At 37.7% G+C, this 13,434-nt stretch overlaps 1 protein-coding gene across 3 annotated transcripts; it reads right to left on the reverse strand.

The window, feature by feature from the left end:
- Positions 1 to 1,523: 1,523 nt before the first annotated feature.
- Positions 1,524 to 11,693, reverse strand: pcgf1 (polycomb group ring finger 1). Of its 3 annotated transcripts, none has more exons than XM_042493391.1 (9): positions 11,588 to 11,693; positions 9,951 to 10,053; positions 9,642 to 9,794; positions 9,356 to 9,427; positions 8,007 to 8,112; positions 7,804 to 7,846; positions 4,154 to 4,240; positions 2,056 to 2,136; positions 1,524 to 1,707 (listed from the first exon to the last, which is right to left on the reverse strand). In XM_042493391.1, exons 1-9 carry the CDS (start codon positions 11,672 to 11,674, stop codon positions 1,657 to 1,659), a joined length of 783 nt encoding a protein of 260 aa, XP_042349325.1. In that variant the 5' UTR covers positions 11,675 to 11,693; the 3' UTR covers positions 1,524 to 1,656. The 3 variants fall into 3 exon arrangements, with proteins under 3 accessions (XP_042349325.1, XP_042349326.1, XP_042349324.1); XM_042493392.1 differs by having other exon boundaries at positions 4,154 to 4,237; positions 9,951 to 10,056; XM_042493390.1 differs by having other exon boundaries at positions 9,951 to 10,056.
- Between the last annotated feature and the right edge of the window lie 1,741 nt (positions 11,694 to 13,434).

Here is a 13,434-nt window from a genome sequence, read left to right on the forward strand (position 1 = left end):
ATTTTCTGAAAACTACAGTGCAGGGAGGAGATACAAGACAATTTCCAAGGCACTGAATATCAGTGGGATTACACTGAGATCAACGGTACTGTAAATATGGAGAGAACATGGCACAGCTGTAAATCTGCCTCAAGCAGGCTGAGAGTGTGTGAGAGAGGAGCTCTGGTGGTGAGGGAGGCCACCGAGAGATCTGGACACCGACGGAGCTATGCGTTACACGGATAAGAGACACATAAAACTACTGCTGAGAAGATTCACCAGTTGCACTTTATGGCTGAGAGCCATGACAGTGTTTGCCAGAAGGCAGGCAGGAGACTGAAACACCGCAGAAGAAGATTCTAAAATCTGAGGCAAAGTGACCTTTTTGGCTACCATATTAAACAATACGTTTGGTGTGGTCAAAACGCCGCACCATCACCACAAACTACTTCATAGCAAAATGTCTTGTGGTGGTACTTCTCTGCATCCGGGCCCAGAAGGCCTGGGAATGTACAAAACAAAATCAGTGCAGAAAAACAAAATTCCTACAGGAAAACCCACTGCACTCTTCTAAAGAACTGCAACATTGGAGATTTATTTTTCCGTACGACAATCACCTCAAACATAAAGCCAAACTTAGACAGGAATGGCTTCAAAATAACAATGACTGGCCAAGTCAGAGTCCAAAATTTGTGGCAGGACTTTAAAATTACTGTTCGCTCACAGTCCCGGTGAAACCTGACTGAGCTTGAGCAGATTTGTAAAGAAGAATGAGGGAAAATGCAGTGTACTGTCCAGACCCGAAAAGACCTCTCCAAACAAAGTCAGGATTTTAACTGCTGCCAGAAGGGCTGCTGCAGATTGACAAGATTATTTTCACTTTCTTTCACAATCGCTGATGAAAACTAAGATCATATCAGCTGAAATCCAAAGTTAAAACACAACAAACTTGAGGTCAACAAAAAAGCAACCGATGTAACAGCACAAACAAATATTTTGCTTGAGATCAGTAATCTAGTTGCTTGAATTTTTACATTTGCAAAAGTGCATGCAAGATCATGATATCATGTTGGAGCATAACTTGTATGCTTCTTATGATATATATATAAAAACTGCGGGATGAAGATAATTTACAATTTTCCTTAGTCCAAGTTATATACTTTTTTTCAAACAATATTACCAATACAATCATCTCTATTTGATTCCAACATGCTGGTTTGCCCTAAAAACACAACACACAATTATATGTGTAAAATTAGATTAGCAACATCTGTCCCCAAAACTCGGCTGGAGGTTCGCTTTGCAAAGAAAGCTGTTGAATTATTAATCCCAATTTGTGACAGAATGATATAGCAAAAAAAGTTATTACCAAATCAATAACTTATAATTTTTATGCATGTAAAATATCCTTAGTATCAGAAACATTCGAGGTATCAAAATTCAAAAGTAAGTATAAAGATATTTCAATTTTGTTAATCTGTTCAAAGGGAAGCAAACGGCAAACTCCAAAAATATACTGTAGTGCAGGCAAGTAATGCAAACTATTATTTTTCCCATTTAAAATTTATTTTTCAAAAATACAAAACAAGGAAAATAAGTATATGTACACAAACACTATTAAAATAGAATATGTATGGTACAAAATATGTACAGCTGTCCTCAGAGTGAAAGCATGTCCTATCTGGTCCTTTTGTCCTTGATGGTGTAGTGAAGAACTAACGGTTGGGCCTAGGGGAGAATAAATATTAAGTATTTCATGCCAAATTGAAATTATTTAAAGTGACATGCACGTAACTATTATCATTTTCTAAATACATAAAGTAATTATTTTTTACAATGTGTCAGATCCAAAATTTTATAACATGCAGTGCACTGGATGCTAAATGTTTAATGTAGTTTGCAATGATGTCAAATTATATATTACAGTGGAATACAATGATTTATTAGTTTTTTAAAGGTATTATTAAAGATTTCTATTCACTACTGCACATCCTCAGTGGACTAAAGCACTAAGAAGATGAGTCCATGCATGAAGGAATGTATTTTTGGCACTAGTTAACAGTAGCTGTACCGTACCTTGCCAAACCAGTGTGAGAGCCATAACCGTTTCATGGTCATGTGATCGGGCAGAGACTCGTTATTGAACAACATCTGGACCTATAGGGAGACCACACAAACAGATGTGAAGGATCCGAAAGGAACATCTGCGACGCTTTTATACGAGGAAACTCTTTGCTGCCGGTAAAACATGCCACGAGGAAGCAGAAATAATTTAAAAACAAACAAACACAACAAAAAAACACACTTTGAGTTCATGACGGCAACATCAGAAATGTCATCAAGACAAAATATATTCGTGGCAAATCGCAGTCATGAAAAACAGTGTTTTTGGATGGAGCACCCACACTGACAGCAAGTCAAAGGAAATGTGGAAATGGACAGACTTTAAGAGCCATGTTTCTGCACTTCTTTATTGTGGTGATTTTGTAAACTGCACCACATTTTTAAGACAAGCCAGTTCTAAGAAATATTTCACAACAATATTGACTCGGCGTATGTTCCGCAGCCAAGTTACAACAGTATGATTATCACAGCACGATAACCTTCTCAGATAAAAAGTCGTTCGCAGTTATTATTAATATCAGTTACAACGACCTTTACAGGAATAAAAACAAAGGGTTTTTTGATGAACAGATGTATTTTGATGGAACTTGAAAACATTTTTTTAAATGCAATTATATGAAAATAGTATGACAGACAGCTGAGAAGGAAAGAAGATGTGTGTGAGACAAAGACGCTATTACTAAAGAACAAAGCAAATAAAAAACGCAGTCATCACCCTAATCACTTCTTTACGGTCTTTTTGTTTTGCTGTGTTTTTTTTGTGGCATCTGTTTGAGGCATGTTGATGGTTTGTGATGTGTTGGTATAATAATGAATCTTGTGTGTATTGTTTTAATGTCATGAATATAATTTACAAAAAAGGTGCTAACAGGAAAATAAAAAAAAAAAAGGATGACGCAAGTGAAATTCTACATACGCTTGCATTCTTTTTCAATACTGTACCAATTACCAAAAGGTAGGCTGCACTCAAAATTGTCACATTTTTAAGAGTTTGTGTTGTCAGTTTCATTTACGGTCCGTTAAATTTCAACAGTAAATCAGTTGGTTATGTAGCAGCGAGGATAAGTTATGTTGCTATAGCTACCTGCAGGTTAAAAGCATTTCTTCTGAAAAATTTGCTCTGATATATCTATATCTTTTCTTATATCTTTTTTTGAATACCTGCACATCCCTTTTGGAACATTCAGCGTATTTACATTTGCAGAAATTGATGTTTGACAAATAAAATCCTTTGTTCCAACTGATTTCATACCCGCAGGTCATGGCTAGGTTGTTACTAAAATAGGAGAACGTCTTATTGTTCGATTTCTGCTTTAGTTGGGATACAGTGAAGAAGGTTAGGTAGCTTATATGCACGACCAACGTTATATATGTTGGTGATGAAAGAGGGCTAGCTACAACACCTAGCGATAAAACCGAATTTGAGGTTTCTGGTATTGTGCAGCTAACGTTAGTCACTCAGACACCCTCTTTTAAGACATAGTTTTGTTATGTGGAGACATGGACACTAACGGATGAACTTGAAACACAGAAATGGAGCGCAGCAAAAGCGATAATTCACACTGGACTCGGTGTGCAATGTTGTCATGCAGAAAATTGGCAAACTGATTTTCTGACACTGCTGAAAACTGGGTACTATTAGTACAGTGCCATTAGTTATTAAGATACAAGTGAAATGATTACCAAACATTTGCTAACCAACCAAGAGGGGACAAAGAAACTTTGAATGTCACAAGCCCATTCTTAGCTGGAAATTTTCAGCAACAATGCGCTGTTCCCAGCATTCAAATGATTTAGCCACAGTTTATAAGTAATAGTATGTTTACCTGTATACTAGCAAAATATTATTTATTGGAAATTTTATTTTTGAATTCCATAAAATTAGTCGATGTTTATCTTTTAAAGAGAGCAGATAATGCGGCTCAATAGCTACTTTACACATTGGTCCTCCTCATCATCAGCCAAATAGATATTGACTAATCTTTTAAGTAATGCCATGTGTACCAAAATGTGTTCTTCTATTATATTAGTGAAGATTATATTGACTGACCTGATGTTTTTCCACGTTTAGTCGATGACACAGCACTTTCCGTAGGTGTCTCACCTCCGCTCGGACAGAACAGCGAACAAACTTCTGCTGCGGAGACAAGGTCAAACAGACACATTGTAAAGCTTCTCATGAGCAATATGATAAGTCAGTGACAGGCTGAAATCAAGAGGGTTAATCCAAAAAATGAGCAGCAGTACATTTGTGTTTATGACTCCAACTCGTGACCAACACAGAGCAGTTTGGGAGATTTTAGTGTTTGTAAAGCAAGTTAAGACTCTTGATTTACTTCAGTATTTAAAATGTAACAAATCACTCATTGTACATGTTTGCAGTTCATGTTCGCGGTACCACCTGTTGCAGAAGTAACTTCTTGCCAGAAAGTAGACCGACTTTTTTTTTTTTTTTTGCCCTTCGGGTAACGTAAAAAGCTTGTCGGTTATAAATGTCTCTTTAGTTTTGCTTGTTCAGACTGCTGACTCTGGACTGCTGTTTTTAATTTTAGCATCTTTATGTCTATTCAAAGTTTCAAACTGTAACACACAGTGCTGTGACAAACAAACATTTCCAGCACACAAGAAACATAATCTCTTAACAAGGTGACAGCATATAAATAGGGTGTAGCATACTCCTGTTACAATTAGATTTACAGTGAAGACAAAACCAGCTTACCGCTGGACGTTTTCTGATCCCAACTGACTTGTTACACACCCTTAACCCTTCGAGCTTAACTTCCTTTTTTCACCTGAATGCAATGCGAGACAGCATTTCTTTAAAAGCAGAGGCAGAAATGATTTATTTGACTGAATGTCCACCTCAGTAAAAAAAAAAGGATCGTGATTGGACGTGCAGGCGAGAGAGAAAAGCACGTAACAAAGGTTAAGAGTCAAATTCAGTTCAGGTGTTGCCAGCTAACGTGGTTTTATAAGTTCACAGAGAGGATAGAGTGAAACACAAGCGCATATATCAAGAGCCAGGAATGGAACCAATGAATGCATGATCCCATTCCATCAGGTAACACTAGACACAACAATTAACATCATTTTCATTTCACACAGTGGTCAAAGAGGACACGGGTGGATGATGACGCTGATGACGCTTGCAGCAGTCACCAAATCGCTTCACTAAGACCCTGTCAACATGTACACAGATATTTAAACAAAAAGATATTTCCCTCTCTCTGTCCACGTGACCTTTGTTATACAATAGATCTCTGCCCGCACTAGAATGCAAAAACAACTCCAAACGCTTGCCGGCATTAGACATACAGCCTAACTCTTTCAAAGCAAAAGAGATCTCCTCATTACAGTTTCCCCTTTAATGTAGGAATGAACAAGCTTACTCAAACATGAGTGATGCTCTGGACATGCAGAGGTTTTACTTCCACTTCACACTGACAACATCCCACTCGTGAAATTGTCCAACCATCTTCTGGTTCAACTGAAAAATCCCAAACTGCCGTTTCCAGTGGACTTAAAGCAGCAGATGTGGAGGTGGACCAGATATCACTGTGTGCAACAGACGCCTGTTTGCCCATGAAGTGGTGCAGCAAAACTAAGGTTAAGTGTAAAATAGTCATGAGTCCAAGGCAGCACAGCGAAAACAGCAAAACCTGAACAGACTGGTAAGTTACTCCACCACTGTCCATAAAATTTTTGCTGTATGCTCATTACACAAAGCAACAGGGCATTAGCAATATACCAGTTTTAAGGTGTACCATGAAAATTGATTATTATCATACCATGTGCATTTCTCTACGGTATCAGAAAAAAGTTGCATCCAAGCTTTATTTTAGTGGTTTTAAACTGGGAGGTTTTCACACACACTTTGATATATAGGCTATAAATAAATGAATAAACTATAAAAAAAATGTATTAAGTTAAATTTGTAATCATCGTTAAAAATGCCTGTTTGTCTAATAAAGGTCCTTCTGTTTCCCTTACTTTTAGGGTCATTTGAATATATAGTGATAATAATTTCGTAATACAGTGATACCGTGACACAGCAATATTTTCTGAGATGATTATAATACAGTTGCATTCTTAAACTGTTACAATCTTACAGGGCACAGCAAATCGAGGATGTCATTGTTACCAAAATGCTCAGTTTTAAATTTCAACATGAATTTCAACAAAATCTGCACCTAGAAGATGTAAAAAAATGTTTTAAGTGACCTCAAACTCTGTTTGCATGTGTACAAAAGGCCAAAACATTGAGAAATATAATCTGTTTATAAAAATATCTACATAGGTGTATACATCTAAAACTAGACATCTAAAAGATGTCTCCTAAAGAAACATAGACTGATGCTCTACCCTGTCGAGAGGCTTTAGTGAAAACACATTTAATCAAATAAAATCTGAAATCCTGATTTAAGCCAATGACTGAATAAGAGATTCAAGGGACCACAGGGGCATGAGTTAAACAAGTGCGCCCTCTGCTGGCTGATTGAGCTTTTGCAGCGTGTGTGACGATCTCGGCAGTGTGGATAATAAGCACCGTGCAATTCTTTGTGTTTAAGTTAAAAAGCTCCCCCAGTTATCTTTATTTAAGTTTTGAATCAGTCCAATATGGGCATTATATAATCCCACTTCTCTTACACGCACGCACGCACGCGCACGCACACACACACACACACACACACACACACACACACTTGTCACTCGACAAATGGGCCTGTCAAGAGGATCCAGCCACAGAGGGAAAAGCCCAGTAACAACTGACAAGGTAGGCACTTTTTTCAGTTAAGTGGGTTTGAAATTGCTTAACAAGCTGTGTTTCAAACAACCACATTTAAATTGCCATGATGTGGATTTGTATGAATAGGCACAAGGAAACACTGTAGGACTGAACACTCGCGCAGCCATAAAATACTCTGTGAAAATGTCCTTCGCTGATTAAACTGTCGGGATCACTTTCATAATTAGCTCATTCTTTATGTTCAAATTTCATTTATACAACATTTTTATATCCGCTTTTATTGTTCTTTAATGCCCCATTTGGTGACTTTGCCACAAAAGTAAAAAAAACAAAACATTTGTTTAGACACCTCCATAAATTTCATTTGTTTGGTGTCTTATGAGCATTTAACACTAAGACTATAAGGCATTTCTTAGAGATAAATACACTGTTGTTTGGATTAATAACATTTTTAAAACCTGCCATCAAAGTCTTACAAGTCAGCACTAATCACCACAAACACTGAGTCAACATCTTGGCCTTCTAGCCTCAAGTTACTGGTCCAAAAAACCCGCCAAAACACTTTCTCAAACAATTATAAAATCCTCAATTACCGAGAAATTAGCGGTTTGGTTGGGAAATTAAGACTGATTATATGCCTCGCTGGTGTATACTTGTCCCACTTATCCCCGTCTCTGTGAGCGTTTGAGGCAGCCAGAGTAACCAGCTCTGAGTGCTGAATTCTGCTGTTGCTGCAGATGTCATTGTGCCATGTATTTGCTTAGCAGTTAAGGGTAGAAAATTACTTGTTCAGGCTTCAAAAATGTGCCCCTGGAGACATGTTTTGCACGGTTGTGCAAACCTGTGAGCCGAGTCGCTTTCAAAGCATCCATAACCAGCTCGACAATTTCACTAAGTACACAGACTGTACTGAAATATAAAAAAATGACAATACATTGGCGTACATGGCTTACCTGGAGTGTAAGTTTCGTTTTATCTTTTCCTGCAAGCGATGAACTGTAAAGACAAAAACAGAACCCACAACTTGGACTTGAAAGTTTAACACACTTAGATTTTTTAAAAAATTTAAAGTCAGTCATATTTCACAGGGATTATATGACATGAAAAATACATAATAAACACTTTTAGACGCATCCACCAGAGGCACAAGACTTACCTTAACCTTTCTAAACACAGCGAAACCTGCTCATCATATCTGTAGAAGTGGGCTTTTGAATGGTCGAAGCTTGTGTACGGTAAACCTGTAGCGTCGGGAACGGCATCTATTGAGAAGAAGAAAACGGTTTTAAAAGGACAAATTGAAGTACACATTTATCACCACGTCTTTAACTTGACAAGTGGTAACGATGTGGTCCATGTAACGAAACACAAACTAGCTGAAAACCAGGCCAGATGCAGATGCAGTTCGGGGCCACACGCCTGAACAACACGTTTTCATGTAAAGTTTCAAAATCTGCACGTTTTAGCACCATTTCAGAAATAATCTATGTCCATTCTAACAAAACGCACATCACATGACCATCTACTCTATTCAAACATAATTTCAGCTAACTGGCGTTCATGGAGATTGAGAGGAACACAAGGGGAAAAAAATGGAGAAACGTATGTGATGGTAAACAAACGTTACACGTCGTCACAGAGCTATGTTACGTCAACAGCTACAGGAAATAAATTTGCCATTATGTGGAAGGTTATCCACGAAAGATTGCTGTAACAATTTTAATTACAAACAGCAAACACAAATTACATACTTTTTAAAAAAAACTTTCAATGATTTTTCCAGGCCTAGAAAACTTAACTGTGAATTTCCATGACTTTTCCAGGTTTTTTCATACATCAGCAACAACATACCGAAGACAAAGACCTGTTTCATATGCCTGTCCCATGCCACACATTCTGACGTGTTGTAATGGGAAAAGCAAGTGTGTAACTTATAATGTTCACAGTGGATCTGTTTTACTCAAATGCTCCAGTGAGAGACTGTGAGCAAGCATACCGGATACAAGGATCCTACAACCAAAGCAACTAAATGGAATACAGCCATTAATTAATTTCATTATTTACACCTGTGTTGGACAAACTGTGACATGGCAAAAAAGTCTTCTATGAAAAAGGTCACTTGACAAATGCAAACAGCAGTGTTATACTTTCTCGCCAACTGACCAAACCAAACAGTGATTTCATCTACAGCTGCTTCATGACAGCTTTTACGTATCCGTGGTGTGTTTTGTTGCCTCTGTATTGTACATGCTGTGTTTAACTGCATGCATTGCACGACATTAACACAACATATTGTCATAGAGATACTCTTCATATTTTCTAAATGTGTTGATAAATGGTCATTTTGAGCTTATAAAAAACTTAAAGAAAGTTGAAGCTGAATGATGTCACAGTGCTGCCACTTTGGCTCACGGTCATGTGACCCCTGAGAATTGTGGTACAGAAACACCACAGCACCAAACATCATTAATCCCAGACCGAGACGTGACTACATTGAAGACTTACCGTCTCCAGCTGGTTGGATGACTCTCTCTAACCCCCGTGACTGATAAAATTCCTTTATTCTTTTGTCTTCACCTGTTCAAACATGAATGTGGATATTAGACAATTTTATACTGCCAATAAAGCAACATTTAATTACAGTATGTATTATTATTATTATTAGGATTACTACAAATATTATTTTAGATTTCACAGGTGCAAAACTCTAAATATTGACCCTCATATGAACCTATACTTCAGGTCACACTATTCGTAACACCGATACACACAGCACTGTTTCTTTACGTACTTTCTTGTAGTCCAGGCACCAGTTTGTAGACAATGTCCTGCATCACTCGGTCCAGTTTGAGGTTGAGTAAAGGCTGCGTTTCATGGATTTTGATGTTGCACATGGGACAGTACTTGCTCGTTTGCAGGTATTTCACAATACAACTTTTACAGACTGTAAAGCAGAGAGAAAGAGAAAGAAAATACAGGTAATTTTCATTCAAATGACTTTATCCAGTTTAACGTCTATATTTTGCGAAATAGCAGAAAGAGTTAAAAAGTTCATAAAATGTAAACAGACTGATGTTTGTTCATCTCTGTGTCAACTCACATGTGTGCAAACACTCTGTAATAGTTGTGGCATCGATGAAGTAACCTGCACAAAGGTAGCAGACGATGTGTTCGTTCAGGTCCTTGATCTTCAACTTCACCTCCTCCTGTCAAGACATAAACAGGTCTTACGCATATTTTTAAAGTTTAAAAGTTTGGTTTAAAGGTCTAGTTTGTAGGATTTAGTGGGGAGGTTGCAGAACAGAAACTTCTTTCACGTGGCAAGCATGTAGGAGAACTTCTGAGGCTGATGCAAAAGTGCAAATGGCCTTATCTAGAGCCAGTGTTTGGTTTGTAGTTTGCAAAAAACACTTTATTTCGAAGTACAGTGAATTTACATCAGTTTTTTTTAAGTGCAGTTTTTGTTTATTCCTGCAATATGTTTTATTTCTTTGTGTTTTGAGCCAATGCGTTGTTCACATTTTGTGAATAAAATTGACCATGTGGTTATTTGTGTTTAGTTAAACCTTGAGCTAATGACTAAGGAGAAATCTGTACCCTAGTTCAGTTCAGTTCAAAACTTTTATTTTCCCTCAAGGGAAAATGTGATCTGCCGTTGGCAGTACAAAACAATTAAATAACACAATAAACAGGAACATAGGACATCAGAGCAGCACACAACCAAATTTGATTAAAAGCAATCCCAATCAACAGTAAAAGTAAAATTATCAATGAAGGTAATCTAAAGGTGTCAATAAGGGGAATGATCACAGTCATTTTGTGCAAGTTAATTACGATGGTTGCACATGAAACAAAATTATATATTTACCTATATGTTCTTGCTTTAGGGAGCCTATAGCTATTCCCCATGACTGGACCAGTTCAGAACCACTGCTCTAGTGCAACATTTAATTCCCAAAATGCACATCATTACTGATGTCAATAAGAGTCCGCTTTTGAGGTTGCAATGTTAGTCAAGTATCTGCCAAATTTTAACCCTGGACAAGGCAACTGACCCTGACCTTTGACCTCTGTGCGTAACGAAGAGAATAAACGTTGAATTATGAGACATTTTTGGATTAGATAGCCAGTAAATTAACGTTATCATGTCAAACCAAAGCTACATGTGAACGGACCGGAGAGGAACGTGTGACAGAAAAGTGGTTTAAAACGTGATGTTTGGACTCTTTGGACTAACGCAACACACCAACAGCAGATACAACGACACTGAATAAACCGTTTCCACTGTGATAAAAACGTTGTGTCCCCGTGAAACACAAACAAACAGCCGTTACTTCACCGTTCACTCGGCGGAGAGAGGAGACCCCGCGGAGCGCAGCGGCCGTTACCGTCCCGCTTCGCTCGCGCACCGCCTGAACTACAAGTAAACTTCAAGTCAAACTGATGAAAACAGCTGAATTTTCGTCCTAAAATGAGCGAAATAACAGTAACTTGGTGATATTTCGGCACGTTGCTCCGCTGTTGAGGCAGAACAACACGGGTGGACTCCCACCGTCCACGCATGCTCACACACGCCTTCCTTCGCAGCGCCTCGGCTCCGCTCTCCTCTCTCCATCACGCCGCGGAGACGACAACGATCTCCCGCTAATGTGCGCCTTTAACTCGGCTCCGCTGCAGTTTGACTCCCCGTGCGTTTGTACCCAAGCGCGGCCGAGCTCGAGCAACATGCCCACTCACCTCGTTCCTCAGCGGGTCCAGTTTGTAGACGGACTGTAGCTGATTTCGTAGCCGCATCGCTATGGCCATCGGACCTTGCTCCGCCATCTTTGGGAATTATGCTTTCTTCCGGGTAAACCGGAAGTGGCTTATTGTGCAAGCTGGAGGAGGCGGGTAAAATATAAATAAAAAAAAAAAAGAAAAATAAATAAATAATATAAATATAAAGACGAGTAAAAAGCCGTCGTATAAAGCAAAAAAGTTAAAATAATAAATCAAAAAATGTTCACACTCAATGATTTAATTCAAGATTCAAAAAAACTTTATTGCCTTTTCAGAAAATTGCCTTTTCAAACAACTCAAACAGTGAAAATCATTCACACCCATGATACTCACACAAAATCAAAATAAAAACGCACAACAGTTCCACAGATCAATAAAAACACGTGTGCAAAGCTACATTACAAAAAAAGAGTATGCTGTCTTGTTTAAAAAGTGGGAATAAAAGAGTTCTTATAAGTTTTCCTTTTGGCCAGGGGTATGCAGAAATATATTTGAACAAGACTTGATTTTCTCAAAAACAGAAAGAAAAAAAGAGGCACTTTTTTTTATTTAACAGAGAAATTTTAACTACTTAATTCCTATCATAAAATGACTTTCATTTTGATGAAACCGAAATAACAGATTACAATATATAAATTGAATATCTTCTCTATCAAAGGGCTTAAAAGATTACTGTTCCGCCCTTTCAAGTTTCACCTTAATTAAAATTACTTACTATGAAAAAGAGATGATTTTTTTTTAGAAAAGTACTACAACTACATTTTGTTGTACAACCATGTGTTGTAGAATGACAATAAAATGTACCTTGTAAAACCCTTTAAAAGATACAAAATCAGATAACTACACCTAAATCTGTACCTTAAAGAACCTGACTTTTTCCATTAGGATGCAAACCTGAGGTTAATTGATTAATGAATTAATGTATTTAAGAGGGTTTTAATTGTTTATCTCCTCAGATTAATCTTTTTTTCAATCCCTCAAAGACTTAAGGTCCTTCTATGTTGTCTTTTGACTGATCTTATTCTTACACTCTCTTAAAAGGGTTTATTGTTTTAACAATATGTTGTTTTTTTTTCTCAAGGGAAGCAGTCCCATAAAATGTACCAAACAGTATTAAAGCCACCTCACAACTTCCATTTTTAATAGGTAAAAAAATAAAAGTTAAACATAGTTTCATTCATCAGGGCACGTATATGTCTTTATTTGGTCCAATCCTACACAACTATTCCTCTTCTTTTTTTCCAGAGAAAAGCAGAGCAGCTTTCAGTCTGTGTTCACCCAGTTGTTAGTCTCTTATTTTGGCAATAGAGGGCACTGCAGGCACACACTTCAGTTAAGAATCAGCTGCCTTTGACATCTGCTGAAATTTATGTAGCATGAAGTAAAGCAATGTCGTTTAATGTTGTGGTTGAAAAGAAGATGCCATTCAAACTCCTGAATTCAGGATACCAACCTCTTGCTCAGTGGGCCAGGCCTTTGAGTCGTCTTTACACAGAATGAGCACACAAATCCTAAAAGCCTAAATGTAAACTGCATTAAATTCTGATCAAATTCATTTTCATTCATGCAAATCCACCAATGATGGGACGATATAGGCTGTGCAGGTGAACACAAAACTTTATGAGTATATTGGAAACCTGCAGATAAAATGCACACATGTATTTGGCACTGGTCCAGCTTAAAATTATGCTGGCAATGATGTTGCACTGCTGCTGGTATTCAAACCACATAACATGAGGAAAAGAGTGCACCATCCTGAAGGTGTTCCAGGATAAAAGGTGAAGTGTAGGAAAAAAACACTTTTC

Source organism: Plectropomus leopardus, chromosome 9 (assembly GCF_008729295.1).
Source record: "Plectropomus leopardus isolate mb chromosome 9, YSFRI_Pleo_2.0, whole genome shotgun sequence".
Taxonomy (NCBI): domain Eukaryota; kingdom Metazoa; phylum Chordata; class Actinopteri; order Perciformes; family Serranidae; genus Plectropomus; species Plectropomus leopardus.